At 39.8% G+C, this 21,921-nt stretch overlaps 1 protein-coding gene across 4 annotated transcripts in view; it reads left to right on the top strand.

The window, feature by feature from the left end:
* The window catches only part of LOC121507528 (granule associated Rac and RHOG effector protein 1-like), a 56,567-nt gene that overhangs the window by 24,408 nt on the left and 10,238 nt on the right, over positions 1-21,921 (top strand). For all 4 annotated transcript variants that reach the window (XM_041783952.1, XM_041783968.1, XM_041783945.1 and 1 more), the window contains exons 3-10: positions 10,367-10,579; positions 11,337-11,477; positions 11,675-11,770; positions 11,879-12,040; positions 12,559-12,717; positions 15,902-15,999; positions 17,573-17,698; positions 18,593-19,695. In XM_041783952.1, coding sequence (XP_041639886.1) covers positions 10,367-10,579; positions 11,337-11,477; positions 11,675-11,770; positions 11,879-12,040; positions 12,559-12,717; positions 15,902-15,999; positions 17,573-17,698; positions 18,593-19,695 — 2,098 coding nt within the window. The remainder of the gene's footprint in view (positions 1-10,366; positions 10,580-11,336; positions 11,478-11,674; positions 11,771-11,878; positions 12,041-12,558; positions 12,718-15,901; positions 16,000-17,572; positions 17,699-18,592; positions 19,696-21,921) is intronic.

Here is a 21,921-nt window from a genome sequence, read left to right on the forward strand (position 1 = left end):
CTTTAAGATGATAATAGGACACATCAGAGTAAAACGGGTCAATTATTTCTCTATCTGCTACAATTTTTTTTTGATGAAGACCTCTTAAAATTTCTTACACTTTAGTCAAACCAAGGAAAAGCTCAGGATGCAGAGCAGTAGTTCTCAATGGGTGGGTCGGGACCCAAAAGTGGGTTGCAAAGCCATTTTCAGTGGGTCGCGGATCTGTGCCTAGAAAAAATATTTGACAAAAAGTGTATGATATGCTTTTATTTTGAAGGACATTTCCTAGTTTCTTTGTTTTTAAACATATTTTGCTCCATCTCAAGTCCATAAACCCACTTTTTCATGAAAAACACTTGATTATGAAATTTGGGTTGCAATTTGTCAAAAAGGATGTGGCAGTGGGTCCTGATACTAGACCAGCTGAGAACCACTGATGTAGAGTGAGCCCCAACAGCATTCCCTTTACCTAATACACCCCCCCCCCCCACTACAAAGAAAGGTGCAAAGCACTTAATGTAATTTACATATTGTATGTGACTTTTTTAAATTTCAGCAGAACATGAATGTCGTTTGTTTGTTGCACTGACTTGTTTGTGTGTTTGTACTGAGGGTGTGTTTTCATCTTTGACATAATCATACAGACTGACACCTTTCCTTTATGGTCTGTCTCTGACTCAGCATCAGGAAATGAACTTGCCTGAGCCTCTTAGCTACGGAAGTTACAATGGCTTCCTTTTCTTATTCAGTGTTCTATTTGCTTCTTTTAAAGATTTCTTTAAAACATTTTTGATGGCCAGACAGCTTTTGTGCACCCAACAACTTTGAATAGTTTAATCGACTCAAGCAAGAACAGCACTGCTCTTTTAAATTAAAAATAGTAGACCAGTACATGTGTTTTCACTGCACTGTAATTCTGATTCAGTTTAAGAAAACCCCTTCTTCTTTAGGTGACTTATTATTGTTTATGTATTTATAGCAGTGGGAGGGTAGGACATATTAATTGGTGATATAGCTTGGCTTATCATGAGAGACTGAGCAGTGCATTGCACTGTCATTGGTGAGCACATCTCAGCAGACAAGACAATTTAGAAACAATCTGACCAGGAAGGAACTTTCAGCACTTCCTCATGTCTTGTCTTTGCTGTTTCTAGGTTTCTAGGATCTGTCAGTCTCAGTTGGACATGTTTTTATAGCTGTGAAACCCGACAGTGACTCTTCCATAAGAAGCAGTGTCAGTCACTGTGGATCGTATCGATGAAGGACTGAAAATAGAAGTTGACCTGAATTTGACCTAGGTGAAAGTTTAGTTCCTGTCTTCCTCTTGTTGACCTGTCTGTCCAACAAAACCCTCTTTCCACAATGTACAAGCACAATAGTTTACCAGCAGGGACAATCATTTTATAGCTGTGAAATTACATGTACTTTCAAGTACAAAAAAAGAAATACAAAACACAAAGTCTGCTGGATGGTCTGGGCCCCTTAACCAAAAAACAGTTCAGGTTAGAGCTAGGTGACATGGCCTAAAATTTATATAACAATATGTTTTGATAATAGTATGCTGTATTACAGAATTAAAAGGTATAATAATGCATTTTAATGCATATTCAGGTGTTTGTTTCGCTAAAACAAACCTATGACGACATACTCAACCCATGTCTGTGCTCAACATCTCAGAAAGATGCTTTTATAACTTTAGTCCTTTGTAACTGCACCTGTACTTTTGAGTTTCATCTCCTACTGAGTCAAGCTACTACCAACTACACCACATTTCCTGATGTTGGCATTCACAATTAAAACTTAAGCAAAATAATAACTATGAGTTGAACTCCAGGTAAATAATGTATACAACACCAGATAGGGGCAATCTTTTGTTCTGATTGGGATTTGCACTTCTTTACTGATTTGAAAAATACAAAATGTAAACACTAATTATGTTAGTTTATAGCAAAATGTTAATAAGAGTATGCTTAGGAAAAAATCTATCCAGGAAGAGTCCATAAACACCTTAAAATATTATTAACCAAACTGAAATCTTGATGGTTATCTTTCTTTAGAGTCTGTTTTTTAAACACCATCATATTCAAGTCACCAGTCCTAAGATATTCAGGCACTGTGAGCACTGTGACCTTTTTCCCCTGGATTAATTTCTGTACAGGGAAGATTCAGGAAACCAACTGAAAAAGAGGCTCTGAGCCAGCCATAGAAAAAGACACAAGATTGACATATCCACCAAGATAGGCTGCCTGTTTTTCTTAACAGTCAAGACAGCAGTCAGAACATAACAGTTTTATTGGTATAACAGGATCACTCTCCCTTTTTTTCTTGAAAAGCTCTCAGAGAAAAAAATGTTCCTAGATTTGGTGTTCTTACAGATAGATAGTCGTTTATCGTCATTGCATTGTAAAAACACAACGAAATTTCGTTTGCCAGTCTCCTCTGCTGCAGCAATCACAGTCATCCAAGTGGTGGTTAGAAATCTGTCCTGCTGGCGAGGGAGTGGGCACCCAGGAGAAAGATGCTTGGTAGGGTTTTTTGTGGGGTTGCTCTTAGCCTAGCCTGCAGCCTGACTTGTTTTCCCTGCTTCCGCCTTCTCACACAATGTCATCTCAGCCTCATCGCCACCGGCTGGAGGTGCCGTGCTGCTCCGTGTCCTCCTCCTTTCAGTCTCCGAGCGCCCCGTTCTCCAGATAATCTCTATCAGGAAAGATGAAAACTCCGTGGGCACTCTGTCAGTTCTGGTGTAAGTGTAGGGCTTTGTTTTGCTGCTAGTGATGGAGTGCTGGGCCGCTGCGTTTGTACACACCACCCCATGCTACCTTAATAGGTAGCATTCAGTAGTCTCCTGTTGATCAGGCAGTGTTCTGTTGCAGTTACTGGCAGTTGTTAGCTTTTAAGCTAGCCAGGAGTTGGAGCTGAGACTGAGGTCTTCTTTTTCACCATTTTTTGGGGTTTTTCTTGATGGAAATTTCTCTCAAAGATGTCTTGGACCATCCATCTTCTTTGTTTTCATAAGTTTAAACATATGTTGTCAACCTAATTTTGAAAAACACTACAAGTCCTGAAAAACACTACAAGCCCGAAAAACACTGCAAGAATATAGTGCAGGTGTTCTCAGAAAATAGAAGTATAAATGTTGATAGATTCATGATTTGCCTTGTTTGGGCTTAAGAGGGGTCGTCTTGGCTCTGCTGCGCTCTTATTTCTCATATTTTCCATGACTGTGTGGGATACTGCACGACCAATCACATGTGTTATCCATTATCTAGCGCTGCAGCCATGGCCTCATTCTTTTCTCCTCTTTTGGTTGTAGAAGTCAACTTTGTAACACTTTGACTCACTTTTTATCTCATTGTTGTCCGCTTGTGTTTGAGCTACTTATGATCTTCGTTAGACTCAACACGGATGGTATGAGCTTGCATCAAATGGCCTGTAAGTTGCTTCCAAATGTAGCGTGAAGCTTCCTCTCCCACCTCTGTAAATACTGTAAATAATTCTCAAGATTCTTTCTTTATTATTGCTCTACTTCAATGGCAGAAGCAAACATTTCATATCTTGTGAAGTTTTGATGTCTGCCTTTATCAATCCTGCCAGACATTCAGACAGGGGTCAATAGGTCTGCCATTTTGGTTCAAAGTAAAAAATTTCAGCAATTATTTGATGAATTATCATGAAAATGTGTAGAAGTTATGATTGTAATACCAATTTTTTAAACCCTGAAACACTTATGGTAAAAATAGTTGTCCAAGACACTGATTGATACAACACAGGCCCAGACTTACACAGGTGCAGCTCAAAAGATTTGAAAATAATGTAAAAGTTCACTTTTGCCCATGATTTAATTAAAAAAGTTAAACTTTCCCAAATTCTAGATTCATCTTGTACAAATTAAATTCTTTTTAGGACTTTTTTTGTTTTAATTTTGATGATTACAGCTTTCAGCTCTCAAAAATTAAAAAATGGACAGTCTCAAAATATTAGAATATTGTGGTCCAATTTGCCAAGGCTTACTGAGCCCTCATTCTCTCACTATGGTTCAGTACACACGACTGCAATCATGAGGAAGACTCCTGTCTTGACTTTTGTCCAGAAGACAATCATTGCCATCCTCCACAAGGAGGGTAAGCCACAGAAGGTCGGGGCTGGAAGAGCAGGCTATTCCAAAGCATCTAGACTGCAAGAGAAAAGGTGCACAAGCAACAGGGATGAGTGCAACCTTCAGAGGATTTCCCAACAAATCAGATTCAAGGACTTAGGTGAGCTTCACAAGGAGTGGACTGAGGCTGGAATCAGTGGAATCAAGAGCCACCACACACAGACATGTCCAGGAAATGGGCTTCAAGTGTTTTGTTCTTAGTGTTGAGCCAGGGGTAGTTTTAAGATTTAATAGAAAATGTTGTGATAACAGAAAGTAAAGAAACTGTTGTAATCATCAAACTGATGGGGAATGAATATTTCAGTGAGTTTGATGCATGGTGTCTAATAGAAATAATGGCCCATCGTCTCTCACAGTGTGTTTACATGAAGCTCCACAACGTTAAAGCAGCCTCTAAAGTTCCTCAGTCATTACTCAAACACTCTAGAGAGAATGATGAATTTGCTTTCCATCCTGTTATGTACTTGTTATGAAAACAACCATCACTACAAAGTTTTCTGCCTCTGAGTTATTGGCACAGTGTCGTTCTCCATTCAGTGTGGCGTAGAGGAATGAAAGTAACTGTGTCCTGTTGTTCCTGTCTGCCATTGGGGCGCAGCAGCATATTTCTGTCTTTACAACTCAGCTTACCCCTCAAGATATTTTCAGCAGGTACCTGAAACAGAAAACCCTATGACCGAGGCAGATCCTGTGGTGTCCTGTTTCTCTTATTTTGCTTACAGGACAACACATAGCCTCTAAAGCTGGACTTTTCTCACACACAACAAGCACACAAATGCACATACTTTGTCATTCAGGTCAGTAGATGTGGAGAGATGTGCGTCATCCAAATATATTTAAAGTTGTGTGAGTGTGAATAATTCTGCTGTGTTTAAAAACATCCTTGAGTAACTTAAGGTTTGCATCGGTTTTGGTGTGGGCTCAGTAGTTCCTCCAGTCTCTTTGCTGACCTTGTCCTGTACATGTGTAAAAGTGTTTCCTCATTAAAAATCCCTGCAACAAAACCATCCAGATTTCCTTTAAAGGGTCAAATATATTACTGAAATTTTAAACATGCACTCCTGAAGAGTTCTTGAAAATTTTAGGTAGGCTGCCGATGAAACCTGATATACGGTATCACCTGACACCAATGCCATAGAAGCATAGGCATTCAAAATATGTATGAAAATGATCAATCTAGAGATTTATACACCAATTGTATAAATCAGGACTGTTGAAGATATTTGAAATAGTAATTTAGCTGATGACTGATGCTGATTTTTTTCATCACTTCTTCTTGTGTAACACCTCTACAGTGCCAACATTTCAAGGTTGACTACGAAAACAGAGCAGTTTGTCCAACAGTTGACATTGTCTGCCTAACATAAAATCTGTTCTCTAAATCGTCTGCTGGGTGTGCGAAATACCATCATTAAATTGATTTGACACAACAGATAAGCATCTGCTACTGTCAGTTAATGCCCACACCATTTGCCAGTGTTCGATGTCTGAGAGCTGATATTGACCAGTATCGATGTTAAACCTTTGCATCTGTGCATCCCTACTTTGCACTGACGGTCTTGTTTGCTGAAGCTCATTAAGAGACATATCAGTATCAGCCTCAGTCACAATGTTTAATGATCAGCTAAAAACCCCTCACATGGATTAGCTTAAATTAGGGATGCATGATATTATTGTCGTTCAATTTTCAGCTGATTTTTCTAACTGAAATTTTGGCAATAAAAACTGCCTGTATCAGCTGTAAATTTTGGCCGCATGAACAAGCAAGTTAGTGGAGTTTTAGGCTCGACCAACAGACCAACATCAGCTGAGGTCTTTTTCTGTAGTCATCACCATTCCTTACACTACAAATGCTTTTGAAGGAATTCAATTAGTTGTTCATCCTCAAACTTTAAATTGTGTGTTTTATGGAAGGAAGTTTCAGTCTGAACTACATTTAAATATCAGTATTAAAGACCCTGTAAAGTGAAAGTGAATCTATATTTAGGTTTGTTTTATGACAGGTCACTGTGTTATGAACCCCTCAATCAAATTTCAGTCAAATAAAACATCAGTAAGTTAATGAATTTAAGCTTAAAAATCATGAAAAATGAGGCAGTAAAATCTGCTCCAGATGAGCCAGCTGCCTGGCTCTGTGGCAGAGAAGAGACAAGGTCTGTTTTGGTCTCAAATCTCTGTTAAGATGCTTTAAATGATCCACAGACCACTGTGGCTGATAGATTTGATAAATGTACCTCACAATGAACAAAAAACAGCATTTAACTGACTGTTAACTTTCAATAAAGGCAGTGACATCAGCTAACAACAGACTGGACTGAGATGAACTGCTCTGTGATTTTAAATAGTAGTGTTAGGAGGGCTAGGTCATTCCCTGCTGAGGGCCCATACAACATATCTAGTGTGTTAAGACAAAAACTTTGGATTTCACTTTACAGGGTCTTCTATATCGGTATCAGCTAAGATTGATTTGTAAATATTGGCCAATCAGATATCGGAATATGAAACAGACTGAAATTAATATTGAAGTTTCTTTATGACCAACTAAAGAAAACAAAACTATAAACAAGCCTTGATATGCTTCTATAAATAAGCCACTTCTATGGGTTAGCTATTAGGTAAGATGATAAAGCAGCATGCTGCAGAAACCACCTGTTTTTTCTTCTGAAAATATTCAATTTAGTTATAAAATTCAATCTTAAAATAATGTGCAATAATATTTAGACAAACAGCTTACACGTGTGCAGGACAAAACCAGTAAAGACAAGTATCACCAAAATCAACACAAGATAAAATTTTCTCAAGAAGGTTTTAAAAAAAGTGACGATTCGGCTTAATCCTGTTTCTGACTTTTACAGAAGACAGTGAAATCTTTCTCTACCCTTCAAGCTCCTGATATGGCTTCAGTAGTTGTCAGCAGAATAACATAGTGTGACTCAAATCATTTCCCCTTTTTTCTTGGATATTTCTTTCTTGTCTGTTGAGGAACTATTTAAATTCTGATGAATATTTTCTCCATTTTTCTCCAGAAAAAAGTCAGAAGTTATTATAGATGCAGGCAGTTGTTAATAAATGAAACTGGACAGATAGCTTTTAGTTTTCATTCCTCCCTGCAATTTTTCAGTCCTCTGTAAACTTAACCCTTCCCTCTCTGTTTCTCAGAGACATCACACGCTGACATATATATTCAACCCAATATGCTCTCCATCTGTCTTTGGCTTGCAAAGTGGAATACACAGTATGCTCATTCTCAGATGTTTCGTATCAGTTTAAAGCTCAGAATTAACCACAAATGCAAACACAGGCATGTGTAGTTTGCTGAAAATCTGCCCTTGAAAGATGTTTTATTATAAAAGATGCTTCATTATGTGATTTGTGCTTCATGACACGTCCTTGGCTGCTCTGCCTTTTCATACAGAAGTAGGCCTAACTTTCCTATTATGGTAGTTGCTGTAAGAAACAAGGAGGATATCCTTATCTTCTCTGTTGGTTTGTTTTTAATGACACATTTTATCATCAATGATAGGAGCATTTTGAAGACAATGTGCTCATGTAGCTCATGTGATTTGGTAGAAAAACAAAAGGGAAGAATGAGTCACCTTTTCCTGGTCTGACATTATTTGATGACAGCTGACTTTGCTGTTTAATGTGTTTAATCTAATATACTCCTTTTTCTTTCTTAGGACATTCAATACTTAAAATCCCCCAAGTATATTTGACAGTTAATGTAATTTGTTTGACACAGCAATACCTGTGCTTTTTCCTTCAGGCCTAAAGTCTCTGTAGGGTTTCATGGCAGCAGAATTTTAAACTTTGAAGTAATACTAGTAAAAGTCAGATGATATTGATACAAGTTTTGATACAAGACTAAGAGAAGTCTGGTGCACCTAATATTTTGTCATTTCCTCTCCCAAACCCTAACCCCGGAAAACTGAAGTAAATGTAAGTGTGAAATTGAGACAGTGTATAGTTGTTTCCCTGCGGTTTCTCAGGGATCTGTTCCCCTCCTATGCTCATCTTATGAAATTGATTTACTTTTTTAAAAAGTTTTTTACTTACAGTGCAGGGATTATATTGTTTTTTCAACATGTGGAGCTAACAAAGCATCAAAGTATTGATAACTTATACAACCTTGTGGCAAGATCGAACTACAGCTCATGAAGTGATGGTTTGAGCCCTCCATCTCATCCACAGTCTCCATCCACACTGTCTGATTTGATTAGCTTTGCATTGTTTTAAAGCAAAAATCAAACTGTAGGCTGACAATGCTGCACGCCACTCTTTTCCCATTCTCTCTGTCTCTTTCTCTCTTTCTGCAATCAATAAACAAACAATAATTCACATTTATCAGCAAAAAGAGAAAATTCTCCTACATAGAAGCTAAAGAACCGTCTTCTGATGATTGATTTATGGGTCTCTAGGATAGCAGAAATGAACACAATCATATTTTTGGATTGGACAATTAAAAACTGCACGCCTTACTAGCGCCAGGTAATTAATTAACCCCTTAAAGCCTGTTGTAACATATTTGATACATACTTTTATGATACCTCTATCTAATCAATATGATTATAAATTACTAAAAACAAACTTCTGAATACAATCTGATAAAATGATAAAAATGCCCCCAAGTGGATTATCAGTTACCAAAAACACCTAATGTATGAAATGAGATACAAAAAATATATATGTTAAATTTCATGGAAATTTGGATTTTTTTGGATTTCAGTAAAAAAGTTAAATAAACATTTCATTTCCAAGAAATTTGAATTTTCTGTCCATAATTTGTGTTTTCAGGCTTTTATGGGTTAATACTGTCTGTATCATGGGCTAATGTTTCAACCTCTCTAGTATTTTAGTCTTGAAGTTATTTGTGGAAAGGGTTAAACTTTTGTAATTAGTAGACCCAGACAAAGTTGTAATTCTGGCACTGTGCCTGGTCTGTCCTGATTTCACTTGTTCGTGTGAGAACTCCAGCTGTGCAAAACTATCGGACGGCAGTATGAGCACATAGCACGTGTTTCTGTCGCACACTGAATGCTGAGATTAGTTAAAGAGCAGCAGTCAGTCAGCCCAAGCAGAGGCAGGGATAAAACATCTCTCCCCATGGGCTGAAAATTTATCATTAGAGGGCGGGAAATCAGACGCAGAAGGGGGGAAATTCCCCCGGCAAATCGCACCCTGCGAACCAATTTGATGTCAGCGCACCATACTTGGAGTCGGGGCTTGCTTGCTTAGGCCCTGCTCAAGAGCAGGACCATTCTTGGCACGTCTCAGCGCAGCCTGGCGTGGCCAAACTGGTGATGGAAAAGTAAATCAGCACAGCTTAGTTTGGCTCGGAACAGCCAAAAGTCATAGTGGAAAACTCCCACATCAGTGTTGTTTTTGGGACACTCCATGACCCCAATTCAACAAGATGGGATCTTGAATCTTCCATTTGGTTTGACACCCAACCTTACATCATTGATGTGAATCCTGAAGTTGATCAATAGGATACTTTTGGGCTAACTTTTTAGACAATTTTGGCTAAATAATGAACTGGACGGATTTTCTTCACGTTATCACATTTATAACCATATTTGAAGGATAGCCGGTACGTATTTATCTTTTGTTTGTATGTGGGGACAAGTTCACAGTCCTGCTGCTAGCCTGCAAGCATGACTGCTAGCATCACACACAACACCTCTGTTGTAGCTATGACTGCTCGTCCTTGGCCTGTCTCTCAGATGACCTATAAACTTGTGCACAATCATGAAGACAGTCATAACCACAATATTCGATGACTGGTTGGGATCAATGCTTGTTGTGTTGACTGTGTTTGGTCTAGACTGGACCAGTTTTGTCTTTTGTTAGCTTTTTGTCTCTGTTATTATGTTAAAAGGTCACACTGACGAAGCAAAGGGGTATGTAGAGTTCCTGAGTTTTGTTTTGGATTCTTAGATGCAGAAGATTTTGGTTTAACTGGTCGGAAACCAACCAGATGTCTGAGCAGAGATAACTGGTTGGTGTGATTATGAAATTCTTGTCTATTAGTTTATGATTGTAAATCAGCTGAGGAATTTAATTATTCAGTTAACCAATCAGACAGGCATGTGGACATACATGTTAGTTTTGTAGCCTGTAGACATCCACGCTGTTAGGTGTCTCTAACTCCCTGACTCAACCATCCGAGCATGTGAAGAATGACAGCAATGAATGTTGTGACAGTAATCTATTATTGTGTCTCTCCAGGTGCTGGGTCGGTGCTTCCTCACGGTGATGCAGGTCCATTTCCAGTTTCTATCACAGGCTCTGCAGAAGGTCCAGCCCGTGGCTCAGTCCTGCCTGGCTGAGGCTCTTGCCCAGGCCCAGGAGCGCTGTGCCAACGCCCGCTCCCAAAGCTCTGATCTAGGGCCTCTCACAGAGCTGGAGGAAGCCTCCCGCTCATGGAAGGGTGCAGCTCAGGTATGCAGTCGCAGGGCGCCCCGGGACTCTTCCTAGTCTGAAACTCGGAAATATGGCGTTTGTCTGTGTGAGGTGAAACGCAGACTTGTTAGACATTCCTGAGAAATGCCAGCTGTTTATGATTTCCAGCCCCAATTTCCTATTTCCTCTTTTCTGGCTGCAGTTTGTCTGTGAACCTGCAGTGTTAAATTCTGTACCTTTCTTAACCCCAACTGCTGTAAGGGAGGCGGTTTGTAAGAGGACCTGTCTAATCCCCAGGCTAATCAGCCCCACTGGCCCATTTTGAGCTGTGTTGAATAAAGTGAGGCAGAGAGGAAAATAGTGGGCTGATTGATCTGTTAAGCCCCGGCATGCAGAGAGCTAGCCCTGGAGGGGTCTAGGCCTGGATAGACCCTGGTATAATGTGCTGGCGGGTGGGAGAAGGGGGGTGGTGCTTGAAGAGCGAGGAGACCAGCACTCCGAAAACATGCAGATGCTTTTAGCAACATTGTATCTCTATTTTATCAAAACTTTTTATTAACTTGTGAGATTCTAGCATTATTTAAAGGGATGCCCTGCTCAAACTTTTATAACCACACTTGATTTGACCCTCTCCCTTTTCGTCCTTGCCAGCAGTCGCTTTTATAAAATGTTCACCAACTTTTTGCTGTACAGCTTATTCATTCTGAAGTCGTTCCCACATTTCTGTGTCTGAATTTACTGGTATTGAATTTTCTACTGCTGTGTTCCTGACTTTTTTACTCTACTGTGCCTTAAGGCCATGGCCAGGCTGAGAGAGAGGGGCCAGGACGGCTGCCTGGCAGGCATCCAGGTTCAGCAGCTCTTCTGCTCCAACAACACCTCCATACCAGAGCACCAGCTGAAGGAGCTCAACATGAAGATTGACAATGCTTTACAGGTAAGGTGTCATTTGAAAGATTAAGACAGGGAAGTATTGTCACTGTAACTCCATGGGCTTATAGAGCTATGCAGAAATTAACAGCAAGCAATGCATGCAGTCTGAAATAATGTTTAATAATATAGTAACTATATTTTAACTAAATGTAAAAATCTTAGTGAGATAAGCAATGTTCGACTGTTTTCCTCTTTCTTTAGGCCTACAAAGCAGCTCTAGAGAGTCTGGGCCATAGTGAATACGCACTCAAAGCTGGCTTTCATCTTAACCCCAAAGCTGTGGAGGCTGCCTTACAGGTGGGTTCGTTCTCAAAAAGTCAGTAAAAGTCTTAAAAGATTTATAAAATTATAAGTTATTCATTGGTGTTTGTATCTAATGTGTTAATGTGCTGCATGTGTGTTCAGAGCTGCTGCAGTGAGGCAGAGGCTCAGCAGGCAGGCAGGATGCAGACCACTTCCCAGCCCATCCAGTGTGAGCTGCCTACCATCCCTGTTCAGATCGGCTCACATTTCCTCAAAGGAGTTTCCTTCAACGAGTCAGCGGCTGACAACCTCAAACTGAAAACGGTAAAGTCTCTGACCCACCTCACCAGATTCATACCACTTTACTCCCTACAAGTCTTCATGTCAGTCACCAACTAACACTACCATCTGGAGATTACATGCTGCCACTGGGTATTCAGTTGCAGGACAGTCTAAGTACTGTAAAGAAGAAGGTCTGTGGTAATTTCTGTGTTTCTGACCAAGGCTGACCATGACCTTGTACCTCCAAAATTGTATCTGTTCCCCCTTCAGTCATGGTGAACAGTTGTGCATAGTTTGAAAAAAATCTGTCAAAGTGTTCAAGAGATAAAGCGTTCACAAAATGGCCCATTGCTGGTGCAGGGGCATTAAAAAGGATTTAAGTATCCATCATATCATGTTCAGTGTTGCTGGGAGGATAGTTTAAGAAGTTAACTCTTTGTTTTGAGTAGTAACCACATCAGATATGTTTACGACCGAGGGCTTTTGTTAGTTGGTGACATGTCTAAAGTAACATCAGCTGACTGCCTTTGTTGATTTCCCGTATTGTTTTGTCATCTCAGCACACAATGCTGCAGCTCATTAAGGAGGCGCTGGGCCAGAATGGAGTGACCCCCAGGGATGACTCTCCCGTCACCGAGGTCCTCAACCAAGTCTGTCCATCCAGCTGGAGAGGAGCCTGCAAGACGGCTGTTCAGCTGCTGTTTGCTCAGGCTGGTCTGGTGAGTAGAGATGAAGAAGTTGGTTACAGTCAACCTGTGTTCCTAGATTATTACTGTCAGACGTGGAAACATTGAAAATCAATCCAGTAATCTCATGATTCTCCAATTTTCAGCCTGTTCTCTTTCAAACAAATGGATTTTATTGGACTGTAAATCTTTTAAAATAATAGTTACCATTTTGAATTACAATTCACAATGAGCATTATACCCAATACTAGCTGTAGCTCTTACTGTTTTAGTCTTACAAAAAAGATAGATGTGAACTCCTCTGTTGTTCTCAGCAGCTTAAAACAGAACAGATCTCATACATCACACATGTACATAAAGAACATAGTCAGTTGAGTTTGGATTTACTTAAAGATAATTTCTTGGATCCTTCACACTTAAAGTAGAGAATTTCAACCTAACATAAGGGGAAATAAAGGCTCAAAGGAACAGCCCTGTGGGATAATAACAGGATAAACACAGGATTAAAAAAAAGAGATAATAAATACAATTAAAGAATTACACTACAGATTATTGGGAGAAGTCTCCAGTGAGAGTATACACGAAGACGAGAGAGCCTTTTAGTATTCTTAAGTGCAGCCGTTGGATATGAATTATTTCTAGCAAAACGCCATCCTTCACAATTTTAATCAACCTGCAATCTTTAGCCACCCATTTAGCAAACACTGTTTAAAGTTTGTTGCTTGCAGATTTGTCTGAACGTCTCCGTTGTAAACAATTCAGCATGGTCTACCTTTAGCTCAGTACATGTCGACAGTAGGTGCCAATAACGTCGTCTTATCTAGCAAGATCTGGAAGCTGACATTGCCGTTCAAAAGTCTCTGACCTTTATCTATTTATGTTCACTTGCACCGCATCACAACGGCTTCCTGATCTCACAATGGGTTGATGATGATGGGTTAAGGGTCAAACTGAATGCATGTGTGTGCGACCAACAAAATTGTGGCGTTAAATTGAATTCAAGTTAATGCATTAATGTATTAAATTTGACAGCCCTAGATTTCAAGTAGTATCAAAATATGCCTGAATCATCTGTAGATGGAAAGAAACGCATGAAAAATGGCATTGATTGTTGCTAATTTTCTGCCCTAGATTTAAATTTTTTTAGCATATCATTATTACAAGTATGTCCTTAAAGTGAGAGCTGCTAAGTATAGAGCTGAGTATAGAAATCTGCTACTGACTCAGTACTGGTACCAGCACCACCGATACCCACTGTACTGATTTACAAGACAGATTTTGGTTCTTTCAATACCTCATCACCCTAACACGATCACTGGTACTCCAAAGGAAAGGCACAAAATAAGTAAGGTGAAGAAGTTACAGTTGTTTCCTTAACTTTTATGTTCTATTGGCTTCTTTTTCTAAATCATTAACAACACAGAGACGACTTTTATTCAGGTTTCTTCTCTTAAAAGCATTGATTGAGGCACCGTTTGGGCACCAGCACCTTTTAAAAAGTATCGATTTAGCACCAGAATCGGAAAAAAACCCAAATGGTACTCAACCCTAGCTAAGTGTAACAGAACTAGCTCTGACCCTTCTTCTTCACATTGTTAATCTTATTTGTGAAAGTTAGACTGAGATAAAAAGTTGTGCAGAAAGTTCTTGCATGTAGTGTTTTGCTCTTTTTAACATCCATCATCACAGTTTAGTTGATTCCAAGGATTAGCAGAGAGGAGATGGCATGGTGACATGAACAGGCCTGTTGTTCTCTGACATTTCTGCATCAGTTACCCACTCCTGTCCTTTTGTGTGTCTGTGGGTTTGGCAACCTGCATCTCATTGTTTATCAGATTTGTAATGGAGATGAGGAGATCTGTCTGCTTGCTTTGAGGCAGGCCAGAGGTGTAAACAAACACCAGAGAGAGACAAAAGGAAAGAAACATTCCTGCAGCATCTGGGTGAAGGATGGGCTCGCCTGGGTGGGTCTGCAAACACAGACCCCCTCCCTCTTCTGTTGAAAAGGAGAGACACTGGGAGGGTGGGTGGGTGAGTGAGCTGCTGGACTCAGCTCACAGTCACACCAGAGTGTTTATGCTCTGCTGTTTATTTCCTCTGTGTGGTCTGTCCTATTTTGTGTGTCAAACAGAGGGAGTGTTCCCATCCAGCTCTGCCAGCCCCGTGCTAACTGTAAAACAATCCCTGGATGATAGATGAGCGCTTTGCATTAGCTCCTTATCTGAACCTATGGCCACTCCACTCAAAATAGATCACATAGCAGTGTGCACTGATAAAAACACACACCGTATCCTCTCTACACTTTAAGCACGCTCCATACATGCTCAAACATTACCATCATGCACTATTCATACCTCTGTTTGCAGGCCTTCTCTTTTGTGTAGGCTTAATTCTACATCCACACAATACTCACTGTCTGTCCTGCTGTTGTTCCTGGAATCATCATTCACCAGTAACTCCTTTTTCCTGCAATTAATGACTTTCCAAGAGCAGCAACAAACTTGACTGTGTCTATTTTGCTGCTTTTCCTCCTTCCTTCTACCCTCAATGACCTCTTCATATGTGTTTCAACATAGCCGGCAGACTGCTTTTGTGTACTTACGGTTCTCTCACATGAGCAGCCCAGGGTTTCCGAGGATACACCTGCTATTTTAACAACAATAGAGTAACTTCCTGCAATACAGGAAATAGACTCCTCCCACCTTCTCTCCCTTTTGCTGACCCAGTTGCATGGGTGTTGAGAAGCCAAGGCCACTTTCAAAGAAACGTAGAAATAAATCTGACCAGTAGCAGGCAGGAAGGTGAGCCTATGTGTTATCAAGGGATGACTAAGCCCACCAAGCTTCCTCACCTTGAACTGCCTTTCTCTGCTCAGTGGGAATTTAATGTCGGACTCAAATAAAAAGGCTTGTATGTTTTGAGTTTTTATATTAGCATGGCTGGTGAAAGCTTGATAAAACTAGCCAAATTTTTCATGATTTATGACTGAAAAAGTCTGCAAATGGTAAATTGTAAATTTTGTTGTAGATAAATTACATCATTCAAATTTTTACTTGTTGCCCAGGGATGACAATAAGTACCTCAAATGAATATCTTTTTAGTGAGTCTTGGACATCTGCACAAGTGTATTTGAGGCTTAATTATTTTTGAAATGTGACCTATATAAAGTGTTTGTGCCAGGAGATACTCATACAGGTTTGTTTCTGTGTCTTTGCAGGTGGTTGTTGACACAGCTCAGATTGAGAACAAGGAGGCCTATGCTCCTCAGATCACTCTTGAGGGCTCCAAGGTTGTGGTCCAGGTTCCCTCTACATGGTAAGCACATCAAGAAACTGGGTTTTTAAAGAACCCACAGCCACATGTAAATGGTTTCTAAATGGATATTTCCCTTGAGTAGAGTTGTAAGGAAAATGCTCTTAGCAGTTGACTCAGTCTGTCTCCATATGGTATCAGTAACGACATGAATGAGGCTAACCTGAACGAGTTAATTGGCTAAAGAAGTTGATAGTAGGAAAATGTAGGACAGTGATGAAAAGAAAAGCGGGAAATTGAAACCAAGTTGCAGTGGATATTTACATTAATCCTGCACTTTATTAATTTAATTTTCCTCAGATTATCAGATCTCATGGTATATCATAATATGATAGCCTAGCAGTATATTGATTTTTGCAGATTTGCTGTGTTGTAATGATTCACATCATATTGTATTCTGAGTTACTCATTCACTAATCTTGAAAAGCAGATGGATTTGCCAGACTCCATCTTTGACATCAGACAAATCCGTATTAAAAAGCTCCAATCTACGATGTTTGTGCCGAACTGAACACTGTTTGGACCAGTCAGTGTCATTTGGGGAGAGCAAGTTGTACCTCCTGCCTCCAGTACAGGGATTAGCTCCGACGTAGCACTAGCATAGCGCCAATTTGACCAGAAATTGACCATGTTTCTGCATGGAATAAAGAACAAAAGTGACACTAGAAGGTTTTTAATGATGGGAAAGATGTTTTCGTTTGAGGTCTCAGTGACATTAACTTTTACCTTCAAAATCTCATCAGTTCATCCTTGATTATGAGTTAACATTTGTGCATTGTTTGAAGAAAAACCTTCAAAAAATTTTTGAGATAATTTCTTCGCAATCAAGGGAGGGAAACTAGAAACACTGACCTTGACTCTTAATCTATGATCTTGTAATAGACAGACAACCTGAAAAGACAGTACCACCGGCCCTGGCTTTTACCAGCATCAAGGCACAAAAATTGAACCTTTTCAAGATGTGGTTACATGCAAATATATTTGATCATTTGATTTTGTGCTTACATTATCATTGAAGTTTAGCATAGCAAGTGACAATGTATATCTAAAGTAAACATTCAAAGATGGGAGATAGGAGAGTGAAAATGCAGCATGTTTTTAATTAATGCTTTACACAAGAAGGCTTCCCTAAAGGACAACAAAAACCCTGTAAGTCCTAGAACCACATTATCTTCCCCTTTGAAGGACTGTGAATGAAAGATCCAGTTTACATTTAAATCATTCAGCACCTTTGTATCAGCTGTACTTCAGTTGTATTAAAATGAGGCAATGGCAGAAGCAGATTCAGAATTGTTTGTTTTTTAAAAGAAGCATCATGCTCTGTACTCTGTGCTGGATATGCAGGTGAAGGGAGTCTCTTTGATTTTCACCTCTGAGCCACAGAAATATGGACAGGTATAAAAATTGAAGAAGTCGTTGAGCTAAATGAAAAGCCTGTACGGTAATAATCTCTTACGAATCAGTGTCCTTTCTAACATATTCATCTCTTCAGCACATGCACCTGGGCCTTTGTGTGCAACACAGTGTGTTGGGATTTGTAGGTCATGTCTTGTCCTGTCTTGCTGTGTGAGTGCAGGTGTCTGAAGGAGGACCCTGCCACTATGTCCCTGCTCCAGCGAAGCTTGGACCCAGAGAAAACCCTCGGACTGGTAGACGTGCTCTACACAGCAGTGTTTGACATCAACAGGTGGAAGGAGAGAAAGTGAGTCAAATGCTTTCACTCGTTATTTGTGTTACAGATCACAGATGATGTGTGTTAATCATGTTTGTGTTAATTTCAGTTTCCTTGGTATGTTTTATAGAAGACTGTGCACGGAGCTGCTGTAATAAATGGAAAATTTATTCAAAGAAAATGAATAGCCAGCAGTTTTGGTATTTGATTATTTTATCCAAACATGTAAAAAAATGATGATACAAACAAGCAGAGACAAAAAAATTGAAATCAATCAAGTACAAAGAACAGACTTTTTTGATCCCGCCCTTCTTCAGTAAGTAATTTATTGATACACATCCAGCCTCCTCATTTAAGAAATATAAACAACTAACCAGAGAAATTAATTGGTGCAGAAAATTGAGAGAATTGATCTTATCTGTTAAAAATTGTCTCTGTCCTAAAGTGATAGTAATCAGAAATATAATATAAATCTCAAGTCATGATATAAGGTTATAACACGTGTATTTGATTAAATATATGAAATCTGTTAGTCATCTATTCATCCATACTTATTTAAGCCCCAAACACATAGAGTTACTCTCCAAAAAAGAGAAAATGTACAGCTTTTCTTCATTCTATATGACATAAACTTTACATGTTTGGAGTTGATGAGTATTGGTTCTGTGAAAGATTTATTTAAAACAATAACAATAATAATCAGGACTTTTTGATATGCTATAACCTACAGACATATATTATACAGGTGCATGAATTTATTGTAAAAAACAATCTATAGCTGTTTTATTGATAAAGGTTTTCCTTTAGTTGCAGCCCTCAATAAAATCTGAAACACAATGTAATATGAACCACTCTACAGGTTTAAAGCTCTGATAAGTGCAGTGAAAAATAAGTGAATATCTGTCTTTCCTGTCCGTTCCACAGAGAGCAGGTACTTCCAACTATTCAGATACAGCTGCAACGGGAGAGCCCAGACTTTGGCAGCCAGGCAGACCTGCCTCCAGGCACCAGCTCTAAGACCTCCAGTGGACTGCCTAAAACAATATCCAAGCTGACTTCCAAGTTTACCAAGAAGGTGTCATCCAGCTCAAACAGTGGTGGAAGTTACTCCATCCCCAGCACCCCGTCTCGCAGCATGCTAACAAGCAGCAGCTCTGAGGAAAAGGCCAAGAGCCTGGGCCACAGCGATGGGAGGATCCAGAGCATCTTGCAGATGGGCAGCCTGTCCTGCACCCCGGATTCTCCACAGCAGAGTCAGCTGGCCAACGGTTTGGTGTCAGAGGACCAGGGCATGAACCTGCCCACTGACCAGGAGATGCAGGACGTCATTGACTTTCTCTCAGGTTTCAACATGGGGAAATCCCAGCAGGCCTCACCCTTGGTCAAGAGGAGGAACTCTGTGGCGTCTGCAAACCCTGCTGAACTGAAGCCCCCGAGTGGACCCCCACCAACATCCCAGTCTATTTCTCATAACGCCCTGCAGCCTCCCACTCAGACTCTGCCTCCGTCTCAGCCTCCACCATCAGTGCAGAAACAGCAGTCTCAGCCACAACCGCAGCCCCCTCCTCCACAACAGCAGCAGCCCCAGCCCCAGCAGCAGCCCCCTCCTGCACCTCAGCAGCCCTCCCCTCAGGCCCTGCAGTACTACCAGCACCTCCTGCAGCCCATCAGCCAGCAGCAGCCTCCTCCTCCTCAGCTTCCTCCTCAACAGACCCCACCCCAGGTCCTCCCACAACAAAGAGTGGCAAGCAAGTGGCTCAGCACCTCCGGGCAGCAGCCTCCCCCACAGGGTCCCCCTGCAGGGCTTTCACCTCTGGGTCCAATCGGTCAGTGGAGCTCCCCTGGGCTCCCAGATCTAAGCTCAGATCTGTACAGTCTGGGCCTGGTGAGCACCTACATGGACAGCATGATGTCAGAGATGCTGGGCCAGAAGCCACAGGGACCCCGAAACAACACTTGGCCAAACAGGGACCAGAGCGAAGGAATGTTTGGAGTTTTGGGAGACACACTGCCATTTGACCCCGCAGGTGAGATCTACCTCCCTTTTAATTGCCCATGAGGTGCGGTCACATAGAATATATAGACATCAAAGTTCAGGTTAAACTTAGTCGAGAAGTTGTGAGAAGGTGTTTTTTTTATCATCCATCATTTTTTAATTTTTCCATGTACAATAAATGAAGACAGATATCTGTATCTACCTGTTTTTAAATGGCCTATTTACTTTTTATCCAGTTTAAAAACTTCCAATAATCTTGAACTATATCTGTGTTTGATTCAACTAATGTGGAGAGGTTGCATGGGTATAAAAAATCTGTCAGTTTTTATTGAATATATAATGTAAAACATGGGAAAAAGTGGATGGTTGTGAACATATTTAATTAATATTGATTGATTATAGTATTGTATGTATTCAGTTTACTTAGATTTATATCAGACATATTTTATCATATGAAACAAGGGCATTAGAGTCAATACAAAGCTTACATTTTCTCTCTCTCTTTGAGTGGGGGGACAGCTGCAGTTTTTAATGTTTTACTGTATTCATTTTCTACTGATGTAACCGTTTCACAAGATGAATTAAGCATGGTAGAAATAGTAGAGATAAAGCACCCTGAGGGCACTAGTACGGGATTACTCCAAAAACCCTGCAATGCTTCTGCTCCTAATATTTGCAATTATTCAGAACATTAACGGCCATATCAATACTGAAGTTAAAAAAAGCATCATTTTGGTTATTATCGCTTATTTATAGATCTATTTTACAGTAAAAACTTGCTTGATATTTGAAGTCATGATCCTAAACATAAGTGTTTGTTTTTAATGACAAAAAGTTCAGCTTAGCCTTTCATGTCTTACACCCTCCTCTCAGACAGTTGCTGAACATTGTCAAAATGTTCCAAACTTTCATACGTTTCAACCTCATACCATCTGCTACTTTAATGATCCATAGCACCAGAGCCTTGATAAAACTACAGATCTCCTGCCAGATTTTTGGTACATTCACACTGCAGGTAAAAGTGACCTAAGTCTTTGCCCATATGTGATTTTTTTTCTGACAGTGTAAACAGCACAAGTTACATTGAATCTTATCTTTTCACACCAGATTCAAGCCACCTTCATATGTGGTACTAAATCAGATACATATTGGATCTTTTGGAATTTGACCCTGTGTGAACAGCTGTTCACACAGGGTCAAACAGCTGTTAACTTAGAGCTGTCAAAATAAAGAGTGAGAGGAGAGGTCAATTTAAATGCACAGTTCAGCAAATACTGACATTTCTCAATTCCTTTGGGTGTCTTATAAAATTGCAAAATTTACATTTATTTTTCGTAGAACATGTGAACAGTAACTCTTAAATTGCACAAATGTGTTGGCAACATTTCAAAACCAAAACACTGACTATACAGTGCATTTGAAAAGTATTCAGACCCCCTTTAATTTTTCTAATATTGTTATGTTGCAGCCCGATGCTACAGTAAAAAATTTTATGATATTATTTTATTCTCATTAATCTACACTCAGTACCCCATTACGACAAATTGGAAACTGAATTTTTGAGATTTTTGCTAATGTATTAACAAGAAAAAACTGAAATATCACATTGACATAAGTATTCAGACCCTTAAAAGAACACTGTAAATTTCACTAAGGGAGTTAAAATGGCAGGGTTGAATACTTTCCAAATGTATTGTATATTTTGTCCATTTATGACTGTGTGCAGGGATCTGCTTGCACTGACCGGCGATTACAAGCAGGAAATTGCCCAATACTGGGTTCCTTGGACTTCTGTTTATTTTTTTTTGTTCTGGTTGTGTCAAAACAGATATAACTATCATTAGTTTCATTAACATTGTGTCTAAGTTCAAAATTCTGGTATTGTAATAACCCTGAGTGCACCGTACCTGCCAGATCTGTTTCTCTTCTAATGTGACTTTTGCCAAAGTTGATTCTTTTCATTTTAATAGCATACAAGTAGGCAAATGGAAAAATTAAGGGGCTTACACACTGTTTGTTCAAGCTGAAGCTTTTAGAGAGTCATAGCTGACACCACATGAGCAGATAATGGCAGCATTGTTTTTAAACTGGGAAAAACAAGCACCTGTTGGGCTCTTGTCTAAAAATGATGCCACATTTGATAGTGTCACTTAGAACTGGTGTAAGAATTTTTGAAATTCATACCTTTTTTCCCTGAGGGAAACACTCACCATAACTCTGTGCTTTGCACCTCATTCTTATTTGAGGGAAGTCATGG

This window comes from Cheilinus undulatus, linkage group 1, assembly GCF_018320785.1.
Source record: "Cheilinus undulatus linkage group 1, ASM1832078v1, whole genome shotgun sequence".
NCBI classification, from domain to species: domain Eukaryota; kingdom Metazoa; phylum Chordata; class Actinopteri; order Labriformes; family Labridae; genus Cheilinus; species Cheilinus undulatus.